The sequence below is a fragment of the Muntiacus reevesi genome, chromosome 10 (assembly GCF_963930625.1).
Source record: "Muntiacus reevesi chromosome 10, mMunRee1.1, whole genome shotgun sequence".
Classification (NCBI taxonomy): Eukaryota; Metazoa; Chordata; class Mammalia; order Artiodactyla; family Cervidae; genus Muntiacus; species Muntiacus reevesi.
This window is the reverse complement of record NC_089258.1, coordinates 55,927,022-55,950,276: the sequence shown is the minus strand read 5'-3', so window position 1 is coordinate 55,950,276 and position 23,255 is coordinate 55,927,022. Positions and strand designations below refer to the sequence as shown.

At 47.8% G+C, this 23,255-nt stretch overlaps 1 protein-coding gene across 2 annotated transcripts in view; it reads right to left on the bottom strand.

The window, feature by feature from the left end:
* Positions 1–23,255, bottom strand: part of WWC2 (WW and C2 domain containing 2) — a 145,716-nt gene that overhangs the window by 22,863 nt on the left and 99,598 nt on the right. For both annotated transcript variants that reach the window (XM_065946625.1, XM_065946627.1), the window contains 10 exons: positions 19,949–20,095; positions 18,850–18,923; positions 14,318–14,560; positions 9,502–9,591; positions 7,759–8,381; positions 5,213–5,342; positions 4,153–4,233; positions 3,974–4,060; positions 2,336–2,528; positions 909–1,073 (listed from right to left, as the gene is read on the bottom strand). In XM_065946625.1, coding sequence (XP_065802697.1) covers positions 909–1,073; positions 2,336–2,528; positions 3,974–4,060; positions 4,153–4,233; positions 5,213–5,342; positions 7,759–8,381; positions 9,502–9,591; positions 14,318–14,560; positions 18,850–18,923; positions 19,949–20,095 — 1,833 coding nt within the window. The remainder of the gene's footprint in view (positions 1–908; positions 1,074–2,335; positions 2,529–3,973; positions 4,061–4,152; positions 4,234–5,212; positions 5,343–7,758; positions 8,382–9,501; positions 9,592–14,317; positions 14,561–18,849; positions 18,924–19,948; positions 20,096–23,255) is intronic.

The following is a 23,255-nucleotide window of genomic DNA, read 5'->3' as shown; positions in this document are numbered from 1 at the left end:
AAGGGTCAGTTGAACAGAAAGATACAATACGATGCTAAATTTATATTCATCTAATAACCTGGATGCAAAATACATAAAGCAAAGACTAACAGAACTAAAAGAAGAAACAGTCATCTACAATCACAAGTTAGACATTTTATTGTACCTTTAAACAGTGATAAAATAAGGAAGTTGAAAAATCAGTAAATGCAGAAGATTTGAAAAGCAAAACTAACAAAGTGACCTGCAGAAAATACATCCTTTACAAGAGTCCACGGAACTTATACTAAAACTGAACACATGCTAAGCCATAAAGCAAGTCTCAATATTCTTTATGATAGAATATACGTAAAAACATGCATTAGATACACCACAATTCAGTCTGTTTTATTCCAGGAATCTGAAACAGATTTAGCATTCAAAAGTCAATCAATGTATAATCCACTACATTGAGAGAATAAAAGAAAACAACCATGTAATCATCTTAGGAGATACAGTAAAAATGCTTGATAAAATCCAATATCCACGCACAATAAAACCCTTAGCAAACTAGAAAGAGAAGGAAACTTCCTTAATCTGATAGCAATTATTGATAAATAGCCTCAGAAAAAATCATTCTAAATGATGAATTCTTGAAAGCCTTCACTTTGAAAAAGCCTAGTATTGTAGACAGAGATAGACAACTAAGTCGACAGAACAGAATAGAAAGTTCAGGGACAGGCTAACACACGCAGAAGTCATCTGACTTAGGATAAAAGCTGACACTGCAGTGCAGTTAGGAAAGATGTATTTTCAACAAATAATCCAAGGTCAACTGGCTATCGCATGGACAAAAAAAAGAAACGACCCTGACCTCTATCTCAAAGCCTACACAAAGATTAATTTCAGATGGACTGCAGACCTAAGTGTCTCAGTAAGACTTGACTCACCAAGTCTACGGAATCCACGAGCGGCTGGCTTGGTTGAAATACCGAGTCCTCAGTCTCCTCTTCATTCTTCTTGCAGGGAATTTGCTTTGAAGGAAGCAAGTTATACCACAGGGTGAAAATCTCATTGGAAAAGGGTAGGTCCGCCAGGCTGATCTGAGTTCCTGCCTGTGTGAAAGGAAAGGAGAAAAGGGGAAAAAAAAGAAAGAGAGAAAATGAAGTGTTTCAATTCATATTTGCTTCCTCTAATATAAAGATTACTGGACAAGCTTGTCATAGAGAGAAAAAAAGATGCAATACTCATGATACAAAGCACTGGTGAATTTCTTTTTTTAAACCTGGAGATGTCTTATGTTTTCAGGTGTGATTAAGTAAGAAATGTAAAAAAAAAAAAATGCAGTTGACTCTTGAACCCCATGAGGGCTAGGGGAGCCGACAGCACCCCCCACTCTGCCATTGAAAATCCACGTCTAACTTTCCAGTTGGCCCCCATATTCAAGGTTCCACAGCCTCAGATTCAAACAAGTACACATTATGTAGCATTATGGCACGAATTTAGTAGGAAAAAAAACCATTCTGTGTATGAGTGGACTTCGAAAGAATCCCAGGGTTGGTTTTTAGATTGGGGTTACAGCTGACCCTTGAACTATGTGGGTTTCGACTGGAGACCACACGGCTTTCTGAACACCTGGGCACACCTCTAGACACCTGCATCTGCAACGCTACTGGGATGTAACGATGTTCTGGTCATTGTACATGATGGTGGGTTCAACCCGCTATTAGTGATGTATGAAGTCTTCTGTGTTGGTATGCAAGTATCCTGTTGCTCTAAACAGTCACACTGTTTAGGTCTTCCAACAAGCCCTAACCCCATCGCTGGGAGAATGTGCTGAAGTAAGGAGCTTTATTCAGCATCCTGCTCAAATTAAATTTGAACAGTGAACTAGGAGTGGGATGTCCTTTTGATATCTATCCATATTCACGAGCTGTGTGACCTTGACCACATGGCCACTCTAACGAGTTCCTCATCTGTAAATGTCAGCATACCCTTTTCCTAAGACTGTTGAGGGGATGAAGTGAGATAATGTATGTAAAGCGCCCAGCACCGGGCTCATATTGGGAATAAATAAGCATACTCTACAGTGATGGGCCTAACAGAGGCCAAAGTTCTTTATCCAGAGGTTAGAAATAAAGAACTCGATTTTTCACAGGATCATAATAGCTAAGCAAATCAGAAAGGTCTGAAATAAAGAGAACGGAAAGCAGAAATCAAGACTTCAGAAATGGTGGCAGAAATGAAGCCACTGCTGGGCTGTGTCGGAGACCCTGGGCAGACAGGCAGTAGTTTGGGGGCTGGCGGAATGGCCACTGGAAAGGGACTCTCAGCACGTCCAGTGGTGTCATCTGAAGGCCGAGACGAGAGGTCCTACCAGGCACTCCTCCCTGCGGGGCTTCCCGACGGAGCACAGGTCCACCCTCAGGGTCTTCTGCTGCAGGGCCGTCTGGGAGACGGCCACCCTGAACACATCATTGAAGAGCAGGGACTCCGCGGCTGGGTGCACTTTCGTTCGAAACAGGCAGCTGACGTCACTTGAGGAGGGAAGCAGAGCAACCCGGAAATACCTGCAAAGAGCGAGGATGAAATGGATTCACCGGTTCAACGATCCTGGCTTCGCAGCTGGTGTCTGAAACGATCCTCCCAGGGGAGGAGCGCTGGGGACACCGACTTCATCGCCAACTCCAGGCTCATGGCCATTACGGTCGTTGTCGTCATGCTCGGGGGCTCGGAGGCTCTGTTCCTAACATGCTGGTGCCCCTGGCGTCCTGGACCACGCCAGGCCGAGCCTGCCCCCCGCCCTGGGGCTGCAAAAGGCCCTGGGTAGGAAAGTGAGGGGGACGAAGACCCAGGAGTGGACGGATTTAATCCTGCCTGCCCGCGTCCGGCCGGTGCCACAGCGACCACCATCTGGACCTGGGAACCCAAGTAGACTCGGGTGACTGTGTCCCAAAGAACACTTCTCCTCATTAGACAAGAAAGCTGTGCTCATTCCCTAGGGATGGGACGCCTTGTCCTTCCAGAGGAAAAGAAACACTAAGGAGCGTACAGCTATGACAATTTAAGAGGGGTGAATTTCTAACAGTTCAAAAAATCACTGCCTAGCATCTCAGAAGTCTCAGATATGATAAACGGTTTTATGCTTTGTCAAATTCAGAGGAAGAGTCTGACAAATACAGGTACCATCTACCACCACATTCAAGTGAGTTTTCTGAGCACACATTACATGAGGACCCACAGTTCCTATAAACAGCATGAGGTATCTTCTGTTAAAATTCCCAGAAGAGAATACCCATTAAATATCCCTCCCCACTGCCCTATCTCCAGGCTTTCTAATTCACATTCTAAAGAGCATCCTTCTCCGATCATAAAAACTATAAATTCACGTGAAGAACTGAGGAAGGCTGTACTATTTCTGTATTTCGTATCGACACTGATTACGGGGACTCAGCACGAAAACCCTAGGGGACCCCGGGCTGCAGCCATTAAGGATGGAGATGCAGCAGGAGAAATCGTCTTTCTCTGCCTTCCTGTTGTCGTCCAGTGGCTGAGTCGTGTCCGATTCCTTGTGACCCCACGGACTGCAGCACGCCAGGCTTCCCTGTCCTCTGCTATCTCCCAGGGTTTACTCAAACTCATGTCCACTGAGTCAGCGATGCCATCTAACCATCTCATCCTCTGCCTCCCCTTTCTCCTTTTGCCTTCGATTAGGAGGGAGAAGTCACGGATAGAATCAACAGCCAGTCATCCCTGAACACTGCTGATGGGGCCCCCAACCTCAGTGCTGGGAGGCACGCTCCTCGGGTGATGGAGCCACCCCCTAAGCCCCCACCTCGCTGCCCCATTCATAAAACCAAAGGTGGGGGTGGGGCCGCATCACCCCCTCTTTGTCTCTATCTAGAGCTCACGAAGGCATGACCAGCCCTGCCATCTCTTTCCCCGTGTCTTCACCTGGATGAACTGCCAGATGAATTTGAAGTTCTTCGATTTGTTCTCCAGCGATTTTACTTACACTTTTGAAGAGTGAGGTATCAGGAAGGCATGCAGATTTCGGAGTTGTGCTACCAGCACCATGAAACTCGACCTTTTTGCATCGTATCTGTTCAGAGAGAAGTGGATGAGATGGGGCAGGGCCCAGGCCACTCGCCGGTGCGCGGAGGCAAGAAGCCGCCCTTCCAGAGCCGTCCTCACCTCAGCCCGATCTGCACCTGGGCCGTCTCCATGACTGCGGCATCCTCCTCGTTGTACGGCACGTCCTCGACCTCACTGGGCCTGCGGGCGGGGCATGGGCGGCGCGGGTGAACGCTTGTGAACCGGGGCACGCGGAGCTGTGGTCTCTGTCTGCCTGCGTGCGTGCTAAGCCACTTCAGTCGTGGCTGACTCTGCGACCCCACGGACTGTAGCCACCGGCCCCCACCCCAGGCTCCTGTGTCCATGGGATTCTCCAGGCAAGAACACTGGATGGGGTTGCCATGCCCGTCTCCAGGGGATCTTCCCGACCCAGGGATTGAACCCACATCTCTTACGTCTCCCTGCATCGGCAGGTGGGTTCTTCACCACTAGCACCACCTGGGAACTGTCTACTCCTCACCGATTCTGAACAAAAACCTGAACAAATGGCACTCCTGGTCTGGCCTGTGGGCCTGACCCCAGTGCAAGCTCGCTCTTTCAAATCTGGCTGCCCCTCGTCATATGGACTCTGCACCTGGGCCCCGAGGGGGAGACCCGCCTGGTGACTGGCTTCCCCACGGCTCCCCGGGATGTGCCGCACCCTGGACTGGGCTGCCCGAGACCTGCACACACGAGACGCTCTGTGAGCCAAGCAGGCACTGGGCGGCCCCTGCGGCGTGCCCAGTCAAGCAAGCTTGCGGGATTTCCCTGGTGGTCGTGTGCGGGGGACACGGGTCTCAGACTCCTGGTCTGAGAACTCAGATCAACACGCCCTTGCACCACAGCTACATGAAGTCTGGGTGCCGAAGCTAGAGAAGCCCGCGAACCACAGTGGAGATCCCCATTGCTGCAACCCAGACCCGACACAAATAAATAAATAAATTTTAAAAATCGCGTTTACGTCTCTAAGAGGCTCAGCTGACGAGCACATCAACCTGTTCCTCACTTCCCTGCCAGTGGGACGCTGCTGGCACCCCGACCTTCTTTGATGCCCACAGCCCTTCCCGCTGCAGCAAGTGGACAGAGGCCGGTCACCCACACGCCTGGGGGTATGCAGCAGCTGCTCGGGCTGGGTCCTTACTGTTTCACGAACGCTTCGTAGACCCCGCTGTCCCCAGCCACCGACTCATCCGAGACCGCAGCCGACACGCAGGCGGTCTTCTCTCCCAGCAAGTGGATTCCTCTTCTTTTTGGTAACGATTTTTCCACATCTAGGGAGGGGAGAGTGATAGCAGCCATTAGGATTTCTTCTTAGGAAAACTTAAGTCTAACACACACACACATACACACACATGCATGCACACACATGGTTTGCTTCCGAGAAAGTCAAAATAAAATTTCCACTGAGAATCAAGGATGTTACTCTTCAAATCAACAGAGGTGGATGATTCCAGGCGCTATGACTTACAAAATCCTGGGAGGCTCGTTATTTTGGTCATTATTTGAGGCAGAATCTGGTGCTCCCCCGTCCCTGGTATTTTGAGGGGAGGGATCACCGGCACACACTCTCCCGGGTCCCCTGCCTCCCTTGTCTCGGGGTTCGCTACAGACGCCACGGTCAGGGATGAGAAGCTGTCTGCCTCCCTCAAGTGTTGGAGAAGTTTCTATAACAGCTTCTGGCGCTCAATGGAAGAAACGTCTCTGCCTCTTTTGCTCGCCCCTTCTCTCCAGTCTCCATCTCCCCAGCTGCTGCTCTAATAGAAGTTAAAGGGGAAATGTCTTTGACTTACAGAATTCCTCACTGGCTAAATACCATTAAAAACTGTGAGTTACTGAATTCTCAACGACTCCCACTTAACTTTTATCTCTGACTCATATTCATGGCTAGGCGTCCTGCAGAGAGCCGGCAGCCTCGTCTGAAGCTGTGCCCCGTGTAATAGGCGGCAAGCCCGCGGCGCGCTTTCATCCTCGGGCCAGCGGAGAGCCTGGATCCACGCTGGTATGCATTTCGGCCCCCTTCTGAGTCATGACTTTACATCTTGTTAAGATGTTTAAGTCTTGAGGCTCTAGATTCCGGACTGATGGCTGCCTTGCCCTTTGTATTTCAGGCAGGGGGAATGCTTCTTTCTTGATGATGCAGTGCCTTCTCTCCGCCCACCCCTCCTTCACGAGGGGTGAAGGTGAGGACATGATTTATTGATTGCCCCCAGGAGTAACCACAGCAGCCTGAAGTTGACTGCGACGGTGGCAGAGACTGACAGCGGAAGGACTTCAGAGGTATTCTGGCTTGATTTCCGCCCTCCAGCAGGGACAGGATGAACTCAGGAACTGTAAGGTCCTTCAGGCCCGCAGCACAGGAGAAAGGCACAAACCCCACTCCTCTTTCTTCCCTCTCTCTTGCTTTATCTTCCTTTCGTAGGTGTCAGTGGTTTGTGGTAGGAACTGGGTTTGGCAGAGTTTGCATCGCTCAGCATCATAGGGGTGATATTAGCTCCCGTGAGCTGCACGCTGAGCGCCAGGCATGGCTGATGCTCCTGACGCATTACGAGAGCGTCAACCTTCCCAGCACCCCACGAGGTAGATACCGTCTGGCCCCCACCTTGCAGGTGAGGAACTAACGAGCCTGAGAGACGGGGCGATGTGCCCGCTGGAACTGAAGGGCCCCTGAGATGTCAGAGCAGGCTGGGCTGGCTCCAGGGGGTGGCGGGCCTCAGTGCCACACACCGCACGCCTTCCCGGGGGCAGGTGCGAGGAGGTCTCTGCTTTGCTGGAGCTATTCTGTAAACACCGCTTGGGTGCTCATTTCTTTGTGGCTAATTATCTCCGTAACACGTCACTTGCAGCTTTGGCACCTGCCGGGCGAGCGGCACAGGAGCCACGCAGCATCTCTGTCTGTGCCCCGGGCGCTGGAGTCCATTTCTCATCGTGTTTGGGGCGGACTCCTCGGACCACAGCTGTGATCAGCTGCCAACCAAGGTGCACGCCATCCCGGGATCTTTACAACCACATCTGCTGTATTAAAAGCTCCGGCCTCGCAAAGGCAAGCAATTAAAGCGTCTTAGCGTCCCCCTCTGTTTCTGCCTTTCTGAGCTCAGAGGCAGGAGTGGGAACTCAACCCCACCGCAACTAGCACTGCAGCCAGAAGGTGGCAGGACGACACCGCAGGCTGGGACCGCTTCCTCCAAATTAACTCTCCGCAGAAAGGGAGAGTCTGGCATGAAGCAGAAACTGTATTTATAGAGAATTCCCACAGCAATCTAAACACTGAACCTTGGTCCTAATTAGCTGCTATGCTAATTGCCTTGGTTTGAATCTGTTTTAGGCCAACTTTGAAAAAAAAAAGTCCTCTTCCCCACCTCACTGTTTCAGAAACAGACCCTTATCTGGAAGCCTGAAGAATGTTCACAAAGTATGTCCCCAGGCGCAGGACACAGCAGGGTTCCAGATGACACAATGGACACTTAACGGTTAAATCTATTAAACACGGAAGGCGATTTGTATTTGATGAGAAAAAAAAAAGTGCAAGTTATAGCAGTAAACGTTCTTTCCCAAATGAAGCCAAAATGAAAAAAGAGCAGCAGAAAGAGAAGGGGGACGTGTAGCAATACTTGCTCCCAGGGGAAAAGTAACCCCCCTCACCCCTGAGACGGTTTAGCGGGGGCAGCTCAGGGCGGGGTCTCCGTGTACCTGCGGGCCCCTCGTACAGAGGCTCCTGAGCACACTCGCCGAGCTCCTTGTTCTCGTCCAGCAGAGATGGGGGCGCTCCTCCCGGGTCAGGGTCCAGCAGCAGCTGATGCTCTCCGAGGCTGATGTCCGCAAACTGGCCGCTCAGCTCGCAGTCCTCAAAGTCAGCAGAGAACTGATGGAGCGGGCCGTCGTGCGGAGACATGGGGAACGCGCCTTCCAAGACCAGGGGGGAGCCGGGCGGGGACAGGGAGGACAGGGAGGACCTCGAGGACAGGGATGTCACGGACTTGGGGGCCTCGGCCAGGGGGGTGGGGTGGCCTGGGGCTGCAGCCGCCGCCCCCCCGGGACCACTCTGGCCAGGCTGGCTGGGGGACTTGGCCACCTCGTGTTCGTGGATGGTGGTGATGGGGCCGGAAGGCATGTAGCCGCCTTTCTCCTGCAGGAGGAAGTCCAGTTTGTACTGATAATCCGCGTCCAGCTGGTCGCCCTGGCTGGTGTAGTAGAGCTCGCTGGAGCTGAGGGAGTTGAGCGACCCTCTGCTGGACGTGTTCAGGGACCCCCGGCTGGAGGCCAGGGAGCCCAGGCTGCTCCCGGAGGACATGGACAGGGTGCTGGCGGAGAGGCTGGGAGAGAAAGGCGCACAGTGAGAACTCGGACGCGGGCTTCCCTGGTGGCGCAGCGGTGAAGATCCCACATGCTGAGCAGCAACTCAGCCCGTGCACCACAGCTATTGAGCCTGTGCTCCAGAGCCCAGGAACTGGAGCTACTGATGCCCCAGCACCCTGGAGCCTGCGCCTTGCAACAAGAGATGCGACCACCACGAGAAGCCCAAGCGCCACACCTAGAGAGCGGCCCCTGCTCGCCGCAGCTGCAGAAAAGCCCATGCAGCGACGGAAAACCAGCACAGCCAAAATAAACAAACAGACAAAACTTAAAACACAAAACTTAAAAAAACTTCCATGATGTGGATGGAAGCCCCTGCTGGCTCCTTCGGCAGAGGGAAGGAACCCAGTGACGCCAAAGATCAAGGTCAACGACCAGGGAAAGGGCACCTGCTGCCACACCACACGTTTCCACGCCTAGTCACGAACGTTTCCAACCCGGCTCTCTAAAGATTCTTTAAGGAGCAATCCTACCCTTACCAAAATCACCCTCCTCGGGTAAAAGTTTAAAAAAATTTAAAAAGCGATCAAACATCTATTGATAAATCTGCATAAATATCCAGAAGCAACTGTGCAATTAAAAATATATAAAAGTGTGTGTGTGTGTGGAACAGTATGAAAGGTTAATGCAGTGATTTTACTTAAAGAAGGAAATCATTTATTGTTTGTAAAAGATTTCATTTTCAGCTTCTAAAGAGGAAGGCTGCTGGGCTCACTCCCTTTCTTCCTCTTTCTGTGTTTATTTTGGAAGTGAATGTGTGGCTATTTTAGGGCAAATCTTCCTTTTTAAAAGAAGGGCTGATGTGGAGAAATGTGTTATTTTCCTAAGTATGTCCTGATCATTCAAATATATCTTCTTCCCAACACACTGCAAACAGCTTCCAAACAGGATCCTGGGGTTCATGAAAGCAAACAAACAAATCTCTCCAACTTTAAATTTGGTCAGGTTTTAACTGTACTAGTGTAACTATTTTCTTACTTTTAAGTCATCAAAAATAAAGAGGAGGTAATTGAAGCAGAATTGCAACATGCCTGAATGTAGCCAAGAAAAAATTTCCCCTCAAGAACCAAACAGGCTTACTTTTTAAGTTGTGAATGCAAATATGTAGTTAGTTTAGTAGTTTCTTCAAGTTTCTGTAGCAGCTCTTTCCTTCGCTCTTCCAATTTCAATCTAGACCAAAAAAGAGAGAGAGAGAGAGAAATAAATGTATTTTCACATAATTATGATAAGCACGGAAACTGAAGGGGAAATAAAAAGATTCTTATTATTTTCCCTTCTGAAATTCAAATGAACTTGACACAGAGAAAACAAAAGGAAAGTGGACAGATTAACAGCCACTGAGAGAAGGGGAGAGACGTCTGAGTGGACAGTGTTACTAGAACTTGTAGAATTCTGATGTTCTAAAACTTCCTCAAATGAGTAAAAAAACCTCACATTCACAAATTAGGGAAAGACAATGGGGAGGAAAAGAAAACAAAAGAGATGAGCAAAGATTAAAGATCCTTCTGCAGGCTCGTGACTTCCGCTTGCGTTACTAAAACATCAGACAACAGTAACAGGGAGTTAGGAAAGATCATCTGAGCATGGAATTTGGTAAGGACTGTTCCGAAATCATATTCAGTGACAAGAATTCCAATCTCATTTTGATGAGAATTCTGGCGATTAAGACACAAATTAGTCCAGTGTCCATATTGCCAGTGTGAGCTAATCTTGGCTTAACCCTTTGAGCAAGCAAAAGACATAAAAGTGATTTCCATCGACAGCACCTCTCATCACCTGCAACTGGATTTTCATCAAATTTAATCCACATTCAGCTGAACAAGTTTTTATGAGATTGAAAAAAAAATCCAAGTATTATGAAATTGTGTACTTGAGTAAGCCATTTTAAATACACATCAAGCATACTGTCTACATCAGGGTCTTTAGACATCATTGAAAAGAGCAGAAGGGGACCCAGGAAACCACCACGATTTTGATTCTGGGGTGGGCTGCTTACTGGCGTGTCCTCAGGGTAAGTCACCTAACCGTGGCTGCTGACTTCCTCATCTGTAAAATGGTGATTATAATCCCGCCGTGTCCACCTGCTAAGGCTGTGTGAGGGATCAAACGGAGCCAGCCACGTGCGTGAAAGAACTCCGCAGACATCAAAACCAACCTCCCGTGTTCAGAGCCTCAGCACGCCCTGCGAGGTGCCGATACAAAAATTAGCTACTTTTCTTTCCAGAAAAAGAAAACTTCCCTAATTTTTCAACCTCTTTGAAATCTTATGTACGTTTTAGGCAGTGAGGAAACATGCCCATATTTTATTTATAGATATCTATCCTTTGATGTGTCACCAACACAATTTCACTCTGTGTTAAAATTAAAAAAAAAAAAGTAACTCTTGTCATTTTGTTTAGTACTTCAAAGGGTGATAAATTCTTAATTCACAGCTTTCACAGGTGTATTTTGAAAAGGAATACGATCCCTATTTTTTAAAAAAATCTCTTAAATATAAACAAAAACAAGGAAAAATATTAATTCAAAGTAGATGAACTGAATTAGAAGGTACACAAAGGTCTGGAGAAAGTCGTTCAATCTACCTGATACAGAAGCAGTACTTTTGAGGTAAGTTTTAAAACTAAGTGTCACACATACACAAAGGTTTTCTGGTGTGTTAAAAATCAGAGACATTACTTTGCCAACAAAGGTTCATCTAGTCAAAGATATGGTTTTTCCAGTGGTCATGTTTGGATGTGAGAGTTGGACTATAAAGAAAGCTGAGCACCAAAGAATTGATGCTTTTGAACTGTGGTGTTAGAAAAGACTCTTGAGAGTCCCTTGGACTGCAAGGAGATCCAACCAGTCCACCCTAAAGGAAATCAGTCCTGAATATTCATTGGAAGGACTGATGTTGAAGCCGAAACTCCAATACTTTGGCCACCTGATGCGAAGAACTGACTCACTTGAAAAGACCCTGATGCTGGGAAAGATTGAGGGCAGGAGGAGAAGGGGACGACAGAGGATGAGATGGTTGGATGGAATCACCAACTCAGTGGACATGAGTTTGAGTAAACTCTAGGAGTTGGTGATGGACAGGGTGGCCTGGCGTGCTGTGGTTCATGGGGTCACAGAGTCGGACACGACTGAGAGACTGAACTGAACTGAAGGAGGCTTCAACGTGACAGTGTGTTTCATGCTGCAGTTTAAATCTGAAGCTTTCTGTCCTAGTCAGTCAAGCTTGATGGTCCCCGTGTCCTCCCCTGATGATGGCTCAGGTGCTGCTCTTCTGGACCCTTTCTGGTTCCCTTGAACCCCCAAGGCCTGGCCTGTGTCACCCCACCGGACCCCAAGCTCCCAGAGGGCAGGCCCCAGCTCTTTCTCCCCATTCCACCCAGGCTGCCTGGAGATCCCGGGACCCCCTCCCCAGGCCCCATCCAGCAGGTGTCTAGGTAACAGGTCACTGGGAGAAGCTTAACGAAGGCCCCAGGAGTCACAGAAGCCCTGCCGGGCCGTGGGGGGGCGACTGTCTCTGTCCTTGGTCAAGCGCCCCACCTCCTGTCTTTGATGAGATCAGAGCCTCTCCTGGTGGGAGCTGGTTCCCCGTCTCCTTCCTGGAAAATGACCTCTCCCCCTTCTGCGGTAGGGCCCAAGATGCTGCTCAGATGTCAGCCCTGTCTCACCACACCCTTTTCCAGCCCCGGCCAACGGTCCTCCTGAGTGAGAAGGATCTCTTCCATCTGGCCCCGAAGGACCCCTCCCATGGTCCCACGGCTCCACACCAGGGCTCGGCTGCCCTTGGCAAGACAGGGTGCCTTGGCACCCCTCACCTCTGCCCCTGGTGTCCCCAGGGGGAAGGCGAATGTCATCTACAGAAGGAACAAGTTCCTTTCCCATTAAAAAACAAAAACAAAAACCCCACTCATACCCCCTCCCACTTGCTATAAATTTTTTTAAGTGAGTGAAGTGAAAGTCGCTCAGTCATGTCTGACTCTTCGCAACCCCATGGACTGTATAGTCCACGGAATTCTCCAGGCCAGAATACTGGAGTGGCTAGCCATTCCCTTCTCCAGGGGATCTTCCCAACCCGGGGATCAAACCCAGGTCTCCCACATTGCAGGTGGATTCTGTACCAGCTGAGCCACAAGGGAAGCCCTTTTTTTCAGAGCCAGTGGCAAAAATATTCATATAATTAAGAGAGAATGAAGACATCTTGGCAAGATGTAAGGCAAAACCCCTAAGAGCTGCGAAAAAAGAATAAGCAATGTTAAGATCTTATTAGCTGTTGCAAAGCGCAGGGTTTAAGGAATTTGAGTAACTGGAAGGAAAGAACAGACAGATGCATAGAAAGGCTTTTTTCATTTGAGAGCCGTTTCTCTTTGCGGCAGATGGGTCACACGGAGCATCGCTCTGCCCGATGCGCTTTACGACCACTAGGGGGCGAGCTTGGTCTCCTTGGTCCTGAGAGTCAGTGACCCCCAAAGACTGGGCTGGGGGACTCTGGGGGCTCACACGCCGGCTGAAAGTTCATGTGAGCTCTGTGGGCTCCTGCAGAGACCACAAGTCAGTAACGACCCAGGATCTCACCTCAGAACCTCTTAAATCTTGAAATTTCAGAGACACAGACACAGACACTCAGAGCATCAAGGTAATTCAGGCCAACAACTGAAGTCCGCCCTCTGACCCCTACGTTTTGCTCGCTTTGGTCTTGCTCAGACGGATCCCTGCCTGGCCAGCCCACCTTGCACCTGCGAGATGTCAGCGCAGGAGGGGAGGAGCCGCAGGGGAGTGATGAGAAGTATGTAAGACGGTGAAAGGCCGTCACCTGTAAAGGGTCCCCCTGGATACTTTCTCACGCTCCCGAAAGCTGTGACGCTGCCGCCATGAGCCATCTCCCTCAGCAACTTAACTCACAGAGGCCAACGCTCCCCACACGGTGGTCACGGTTAAATAGATGCCCACGCTAACGCGTGACTAGGAATGTCAGAGGTGTTTTTCCCTGCCCGCCACCCCCGCCTTCTCCACCACTCTACTCCTCAAATGCTTTGGTACTATGTCAATACACAACCTTAAACGCATGTAAAGGACAAGGCAAGAAAGAAGCCAAGAAGTTTAAAAAAAAATAGAAAAAGAAAAAAAGTGACTGGATTATGGCTGGGGATTTTAAACTTACTTCCAGGTCACCTGAAAATACGCGAATGTGAATTTCTTGCCCTTCATTCTGCTCCTTACCTGTGGGCCTAAATGATGCGGGGTGGGGTCCTAAAGGGCTACCTGGCTTATGGTTGAGACAGGGAAACAGGGGTCTGGGCATCGGTCAGCGCGGCCTGGACCCCGGGAGGCGATGGCCTCATGGCGAACCTGCACACGGGGTCCCCCGGCCCGAAGTGCAGCCGATCTGCTTACAGAACTGCATTTTTGTTTTAGATCAAATGATCAATTTACACTTTCCCACAGGAAGATCTAAAAATGGCTTATTTTCCCTTCTACTTTCCACCTGCTTCAGATGAGGGTTTCAACTGACAAAGTCCAAGCGAATGTCTTGTGACCTGTTGAAATATCCTTGTGAAGTGAAAAGCAATAACCTTTTGCATTCCTGAGAGTAATAAAGCCCAGAGTGGGAAGCTTCAGGGCTCTAACAGTCCAGATAATCTCTCTTATCACAGTGCATAGTTTACAGCTACTGTTATCAGACTGCATTCCTGGTTTTCTGTCAACATTCCTTAGCTATTGAGCATCTGTCTCAGCCATTTTCACGTTCTGGATGGTCACCAAGGAACCACCAGGCCCAAGCCGAGTCTGCTTTACTGCTCTACGGGGCAAGTCCTTCCGTGCTGGCGTTTGGTCCACCAGAGGCAGGTGCATTTGCGATTCTGCGACCAGGGAGGACAGCCCGGGGCCCGGGCGGGGCACGCACCTCTCGGCCAGGGCCCGGCTGGGCGCGCCCCTCACGGCCAGCAGCTCCTCCTCCAGCCGCTGCCTCTCGGCCTCCAGGCTCTCCAGCTCGTCCTGCGTGCGCCTCTGCGGGGTGACGAACTGCAGCTCCTTCAGAAGCTCTTCCTTCTCGTGGATCAGCATCAGCTTCTCCTTCTCTATGTCCAGCGTCCCAGGCCACGCCTCGCTGTCCAGCTTCGAGAGCTCAATTTTCAGGTTGGCCATACTGAAAAAAAACCTAGAGTCAGTATCTTCTAATAACCTATAATGGAATATAATCTGAAAAATAACATGGTGGTGGTTTAGACGCTAAGGTGCGTCTGATTCTTTTGTGACCCCATGGACGGTAGCCTACCAGGCTCCTCCGTCCATGGCATTCTCCAGGCAAGAATACTGGAGTGCGTTGCCATTCCCTCCTCCAGGGGATCTTCCCGACCCAGGGATCGAACCCATGTCTCCTGCATTGCAGGCAGATACCTTACCATCTGAGCCACTGCGGAAGCCCCCCACCCCCAAAATAATATATGTGTATATGTATAACTGAATCACCTTGCCGTGCACCTGAGACGTTGTGAGTCAACTGTACTTCTATAAAATATATCTATTATGAAAATAAAATAAGAAAAAATAAAATGGCCGTGTACATTCTAAGAAGTCCCAAGGAGGGGAAAGCTTAGGCAGGCTAAGTCTGGGTTGACCCCCCAGGGCAGCCATGATGGGCTGACCGAACAGCAGGCCCCCGTCTGGTCCCGAAGCTGATGCTACACTTACTTCTCATCTGCCTCACCCTCTCCACCTGTAAAATCCAGGTTATCACACCTACTACCTGAAAAGAAGGATGAAGGTCAAACTACACAGATGCTTAAGAAGCAGAGGACCAGTCAGCCCTGATGCCTGAACACATGTGGGCTTTGTTAAAAAAAAAAAAAACCAAACAAAAAAACACAACTCTGGTGAGTGATGCCTGAAATGCCCTTATTCTGGCTCTCTTCCTCTGGGTCAAGATGCTGTCCCCGGGGTACACTGGCAGTAACTGAAGATCAGCCAGTCACGGCAGGGGAGAGGACAGGGTGGGCCACCCAGAACCAGGACCAAGGCACTCCTCGAGATCCCAGCATCGCCAGCAAAGAGCTGAGCTGAGACTCCTCCAGCCACTTCCTTCGTCCTCTGGCCGCACACAGGGAGCCCGCTTCCCACGCTGCGTGCTGCCCGGGCCGGCCCCACGGACACTGCGTCGACCTGGTCTTCCTCTGAACATAGCTGGCAACGGCGTCCAGCACAGGTGGCGGGAGTGGCCCCACCAGGGTGGCGGCAGGTAGGGCCCCCGAGGCCAGCAACGTGGGGAGGAGGAAAACGCAGCCAAGGGACTCCTCCCCAGCTTCATGATTTTGCTGATCCCAGACCTCATCGCGTCTAGAGCTTCGTACCCAATAATCAAGTCAACTCCCGATTCAATCAGAATGACCACCTGAGTCCAATAACTTGGTCTGGGGCACCGTGAGGACTGTCGGGACTCTTTAGGAGAGGAATGGCCCTTGGCTGTTTTGACCACAAACACAAGATCAAGACAAATTATGGGGACTCCCCTGGTGGTCCAGTGGCTAAGACCCCTCACTCCCAACTCAGGGGCCCTGGGTTCCATTCCTAGTCAGGGAACCAGACACCACATGCCACAACTAAGAGTTTGCAAGCTACAACTAAGACCTGGGGCAACGAAACAAATAGATAAATAAATATCTTTCAAAAAGGCAAACTATGAACACAACTGATATTGGCATGCTACTAATTCGATTCAGTCGTGTCCGACTCTGTGCGACCCCAGAGACGGCATTCCACCAGGCTCCCCCATCCCTGGGATTCTCCAGGCAAGAACACTGGAGTGGGTTGCCAGTTCCTTCTCCAATGCATGAAAGTGAAAAGGGAAAGTGAAGTTGCTCAGTCATGTCCGACTCTTAGCGACCCCATGGACTGCAGCCTACCAGGCTCCTCCGTCCATGGGATTTTCCAGGCAAGAGTACTGGAGTGGGGCGCCATTGCCTTCTCTGGATATGGGCACGAGGAACCCCATATTCCTATTTCAAGATGTTGGATGATTTTCTGGTATTATTACAGCATATACCAGAAGACCATGAAGATAGAAACGGGGGCACCTGCCCCCCCTTTTAAATGGAACACGTTGCAGAAGAGAAGAAAAAGGTGACTGAAAAACGTTATCAGAACCAAGAGGGAAGTAGCTCCACATTTTTGTGCCTTAAATTTCCTGTTTGAGTTAACAAAAAAGTTGCCACCTTAAACTGTGCTATGTGTATAACCTACTTGTGATTTTCACCTGTCGTCTGCACTTATGATAGATGTAACATCAGCTATTCTTCAGCTTTAACCACAAAACCGTAAACAACTGTCTCAATGTACTGGAAAATTAATCATCAAAATGCTAAATAAGCATGATATTATTTACTTCATTAAGCATGTAAAACAAAGGCTGCAGGAGGAAACAGGTTTCTGAGAAACACAACCCAAACACAAGTAAACACAAAATTCTTTACTTACTCAGAATTAAGGAAGAAAAAGCACTTTCAACACATGCAGAAATCTCTGAGACTTACCATCTCCTCAGAATCACTAGTAACTTTAAAGCTAAACCCCAAACGGTAACAGAAACAGCAATGCAACTGAATGGGAAAGAACCAGCATCTTGAGTCTTGATGGGACTGAATTAAACAACTGAAGCCCAAGCAACGATGTAGTGAAAGAACAGCACCTGTTGCTTGTGGCATCAGGCATTAGGTAGGTCTTGAATTTGATTTGGAAAGACTGCGTCAAATCTGGGCAAGAAACTGTGATGCTTTCTGGGAACGCCTAGAAGACAAGTGCTGTTTAAGCTCCAGGAGGAGCCAGAGCCTAGCAGAAGCTCAAGCTGGCCCAAGGGAAGTCAAGTCCCAAAGACAAGGGGCAAGAGGCCAGCCTCCCCAAGATTAATTCTGAGTTACGGCCATTCTCCTTTGCAAAGCCAGGCACCGATCCCGGCTTTGTTTATTTCGGAACCAAGGAGCTCTGGCAGCTCGGGGGCTGGGGTGCCCATAGCCGGAGCGCCCCGAACGGGCTCCCACGTCCCCAGGCCGCAGCAGCACAAAGGAGCCCTCAAGTCCTGGTCGAGGGGAAAGCGCCAGTCCCGGACGTGAGAAGCAGACAACGTGGGCCACGACACTTTTCCTACCCTCAAGACATTTACAATCCACCTGGGAACCTTTACAGGCGTTAAAATTAGCCGGGTACAATGCTGCTCAGAGAGGCGAAGTGACTTGCTCAAGCTCACGTGGTTAATAATTTGTGGAACAAAGCTTAGGGTTCTTTCAGTAAATCAAAGAACCAAGTAATATTAGTAACAGAGGCTACGCAGAGGCAAATACTGGATTGAGGCAGATCAAATAATGGCATTGTTAAAGCCAGACAACCTCTAAGAAATCTGGCCAATGACTTTTTTTTTTTTAAGATTTATTTATTTATTTTTTTGATGTGGACTGTTTTAAAAATCTTTATTGAGTCTGTTACAATACTGCTTCTGTTTTATGCTTTGGGTTTTTATTTTTTATTTTTTGGCTTCGAGGTCTACGGGATTCCCAGCTTCCCACTCCCTGCATTGGAAGACGAAGTCTTAACCACTGGAGTGCCAAAGAAGCCCCTAGCCAGTGACTTTTAAATTCTCATCATCACCAGAATTAAAGGATGTAGTTCAGTATCCACCCTCTGGGCTGCCTTGTGGTGGGAAACCCCGCACGTTCTCAGCTGAGCTGCTCATGCTTCTGATAATACAGGCCTGTGCCCCTAGTGCCTTCCTAGACAACGGAACAGCAGCATCCTCACACTCTTAAAAGGAAAATGATGAAGTGTTTCAGGATGACGCTCTCTCAGAACAAGCACAGTTCCTACGTTATGAAAACCCACTGTGTCTGTCACCAGCTTGAGGACAGAGGAGTCTCCCAGACCCTTCCCGGAGGCACAGGTAAGAAAAAGGCAGTGAGGCTGTGCTGCAGAAGAGTAGAGAGGGTAAAGGAGGGACCCCCCCAGAAGTGAGTTACAGACACCCAGGCATCCCCCAGGACACCAGCGGGGGGTGGTCTTCCCTCCCACGCCGAGGAAGGTGCTTGAAACTGTTTACCTTCAAACTCCTAGCTGCTTCCAAGCCCAGCACCGGAGTCTCTGCAGCACTGTCTGGGGAACCAACTTCCTACTTTAAATTGTGAGTAGGTACCGTACACTCTTAAAGCGTCTTCCTTCCAGAAAGAAGGGGACAGTTCCATTCCTGCCCTTCTCATGAATTCTCCTTGTTCTTTTTGGCTTTGGGTGGGGTGGGTAGGGACCCCACAACCTTTATATTCCAAGATCTGAAGGGTGATCTTGGTAAGAACGCGTGGTGAGCGCCCAGCAGATGTCACCACAGGAATAAAGATGAATTCTGGAAAACACCAGGCGAGCCCCTGACCACTGACCGCCACACGGCTCCCCTGCTGTTACCTTCTTTTGGCTTCTTCATACTGGAGGCTCAGCCTGACCTTTTCAGCTAAATTTGATCTACTTCTCACTCCGATCTAGTTTAAAAAAAAAACAAAAGGGAAAAAGTCAATTAACTCTGCTAATGAATGAAGTAAAACTGCTTTTGTTTCTAGGAAGTACGAATAATTGCAAAGCTAAAGAAGATAACATCGAAATTGGGAACACCAGTTTGCAAAGGCACTTACTTTCGCGTCTCAGTGGGGACAAAACATTTCTTTTTAATTCAAGCTTGTTGAATTTTTTTCAAAGACTTTAACATCCTTTCCTCTACACATTAAAATCAGGATTAAAAAAAAATCAGGTAAATGCTTCTGGTGTCTAAGAGTTTATGAAGGGCGTACAGGTCAATAAAATTTATGAACTGGAACTAATTTCCTTGTCTCTGTGAGCCAAAATTTCCATCATTTAACTTCCAACTGCATAAACACAAATAAATTACTTCGAAAATTAATTTTTCAAACAGGTAAGCCCTACTGTTGATCTCTACCTGCTCTACTTTCATAGCACAGAATTCAAAGAACACAAAAATAACTGGGAACTTATTGAAAAATAAATATCTGCTAATGGTGTCCCAAAAGGTGGACTGTAAACTGGTAATAATATTCAAACCACATTAAATATTTTCAAGTGCCAGGTATAAACCACCAATCAAACATTTTAATATAATCAACTTCAGATGTGTAAAGCAAGTTCTTTGGTTTCATTTTTAAAGGCCATATATTTATGTTTTTCATTAGCCTTAATGTGTATTTGGAAGGACCTTAATTTCCAAGGCTCCGAACTTAAGAGGAAAAAACTTCTCACATGTCTCTCGTCTTTCAATAGAGTCTCTGAATAAATACAGTATGAGAAAGTTTGAACCAAGCTATTCATCTGGACAGATTCTGATATGCTTGGCACCTAGGCAGAAAAGATAAGGCTAAGATTTGTAAATCCAGTCTTATGAGTAGGAAATGCTGCATGCACCCCCTTGCTGGCCCCCGTCCCATCTGCCAGCGATGCTGTAATCAGGGCCCATCCGGGCAGGGCCCAGGCCAGCCCTTCCACACGGATGACTTACGTCCCCGGAGATGCTGGTTTGTGAGCCCGCGTCCAGCGTCTGTCTGGAGAGGGAGAGATGCGAGTTCTCAGGGCTGGAGCGCAGGTCTGGCTCAGATGTGCCGATGCTCTGGTCCACGTGAAACCGCCCTTGCAGCTTCGCGAGGCTCTGTTCAGGAAACACGAAGCGCTTCGTGGAGCCGCGCGCTGGGAAGGGTGAGGCTTCCCCACCAGGGAAAAACTATGTCGGAAGAGCTAATCTCAGTGGAAACAACAATTCCTTTATCTTAGTGGAGAAGGAAATGGCAATGCACTCCAGAGTTCTTGCCTGGAGAATCCAAGGGACAGAGGAGCCTGGCGGGTTGCTGTCTATGGGGTCGCAGAGTCGGACACGACTGAAGCGACTTAGCAGCAGCAGCGGGTGTCTACCTCTTTAAATGATTGAAAAAAATAAGCGTACAAGACAGCTTTTGCACATACATGCAGACTCTGAAAACAAGTGAGATCATATTAAAACAGGTTATCTTCTCTTTCACCCTGTGAATCATGGTATCTTTATATTTAATAGATGCATTTCTTATTTTAAAAATTTTCTGAATTAATTTTTTATTGAAGTATAGTTGAATTATAATGTTGTGGTAATTACTGCTGGACCGCAAGGTGACTCCGTTATACCTACAAATGCATTTCTCATTTTGAAAAATTTGTTAAAAAGTCTATTTGAATGAGGGCTACCCATTTTATGTAGTACAAATTCTGGAGACATGGGATACCTATAATGCAATCTCATTTTAGATAAAGCAGGCAAGCTTCCTACTGAGAAGATGTCTACAGTTATGCCATTTGATACTGGATAGGATCTAAGAGATTATTTAGCTCACGTAGACGTTAGAGATTAGGAAATAGAGCCCAGAAGCTGCAGTCTATCAGTACCTGCGATGATGGTTGGTTTGGGAAAGTGCATAATTACAGTTGAACATGACTGCTGTCCGCATCAAGGTTTAATATAGTGAGTTTATTTTAGAGGGAAGATGTGAACCAGTGATAGCATTAAAAATGAAAAGTCTAAACTTCTACCACCCCCCACCTCTTTACAAACACTAACAAAAGCGTAAGAAGCTCATTATTATCGGCTGTAAGAAGAGCCAGGATTTATTCCTGATAGAAAATCCTCATGATAAGAAATTAGAACTATCAGAGATCTGAAACTTGTTTTTTACCTAACCTCTATTTTCTTTCAAAGGCATTTTTATACAAAATGTATATATTTTTATATAAAATGTATGAGGGATAAAACGTAAAATGGTCACATGGAATAATACATTACAAAAAAGGACAAAGAAACCTTTTAAAGACTTTGGACAAGTCTCTTCTACTTTTTTATGTGAACAGTGAAAATATGTATACTTTTTCAAACCTATCTGGGATGACCACAAATTCAATTAATTTAGTAGGTCATGTGGAGAAGGAAATGGCAGCCCACTCCAGTATTCTTGCCTGGAGAATCCCAGGGACGGAGGAGCCTGGTCAGCTGCTGTCTATGGGTCGCAGAATCGGACACGACTGAAGTGACTTAGCAGCAGCAGCAGTAGGCCATGACTAGTATGTTTTAAAATGAAATAGAGGAGACTAGGAAATAAAATCAAAGTATATTACTAGTATCAAAAGCAAGCATATTTCTGTGAAATTTGGTGTGTGTGTGTATCTACAGGTAAAGATATTTGTGTTACTGTGTTTTGATGAAAAATGTATTTCTTACTGTGGGTCGTATCCAAAGAGGTTTGAAAGTCACAGAAGATATCTAAAGCCCTTTTCAGCTCTGTTGTTGATTTCTGTATCTATCACTTATTTTACATATTTTAGTGATTTAAAAGTTATCTAATTTTTAAACATAATCTGGCCTACGTATAAATTCAAAGTTTACAGGAAGAATCAAAGAGGACCTAAAATTGGTAAATTATGAGGGTCCAATGTAAATCTGTACAAGAACCATTAACTTCTTTCAGGAATGATTGATTTAATCAGCAGGATCATTGTAGAACAACAACAAAAAGCATATCCAAGTAAAGTTCTGTATGCATTACGTGTATGTTAGAACCATATATTCTGAACAAGACCGCCTGGGTTTGAACCTGGGTCCTGCCACTTATCAGCTGTGTGTGACTTTCAGTAAGTAACTTACTTCTCTGTACTGTGGTTTTCGTATCTGTAAGTTGAGGATAATAACAGAGCCTGTCTTTAGGGCTGCTGTGAGAATTAAATGCAGTATTTCTATGCAAAGCAGGCAGAAGACCGTCTGGCACAAAGTCAGTATTTTAAGTATTTGCTATTACTACTGTTGTCTTTTATATTTAATTGCTTCTTGAAAGATATTTTTAAAATCCCCCAATGCAAAATTATATGGGTTCAAGAATATTCACGTGTATTCAACCAGAATTTTGGAAACTGACATTAAGTAGCTGAATATTTTATTCAAATGTAGAGGCTCTGTTCACCATGGGCTGTAACGTTTTTTGAGAGACACAGACTAAATCGTCATCCAGCCAGGTGAAGAATTCCAAATATCTGAACTATTACAAAGAATTCTCAGAGCTTGTGATAATTATGGGATAGAAGGAGGGGAGGAGGAGGAAGAGATACCTCTTAAAAAAAAACGTGACTGTATGTGCTATATGTAGATGCAGAACACTGATCGCGCAATGGTTGTTTTATCTACACATGGGCTGGGCCAGTGGAGCTCAGGTCTGTAGGGTGAGACGTGTACAGGTATAACCAGGGGATCTAGTGCCATCAGCCTGTCTCCCAGGTGACGCCACAGCTGCCCCCAGCTGCCCCCCAGCTGGGTCAGCATCTCTCCATGCCACCCCCAGCTAGCACTTCAGAATCTCCTGGGGTGGGAAGTAACTTTTCTAAACTTCTCGCACCCCTCCCCCACTTCTCAAGGTGTATAATCTACTCACTGATGGCAGGTTACATGCCCTTTCTGTATCCTGGGCTAAGGATCACTGGTTTAGATAACCCTGCCTATCAGGGGTCCACCTGAAGTTTGCAGTGAGTTTCAGGATGAACCAAGACGCTAATCTCCATACACGGGCTCCAGGATCCACTAGCCCCTGTCTCAAAGGTCACCCAAAGCCAGCCTTCAAATAAGCATATCAGAACCTTGGATCCCATCTGTTCTCCTCCAAGGTAGCGGCTGGCTCAGTACCTGTAACAATCTCCAAAGAGACCAAATTCCATATGAATGGGGTGCAGGCGGGGGTGGGGGGGTTGGGGTTGTGGTGGAAAGGGGCCATCCAGACTCTGATGGAGAACTTTCTGCTCAAGGA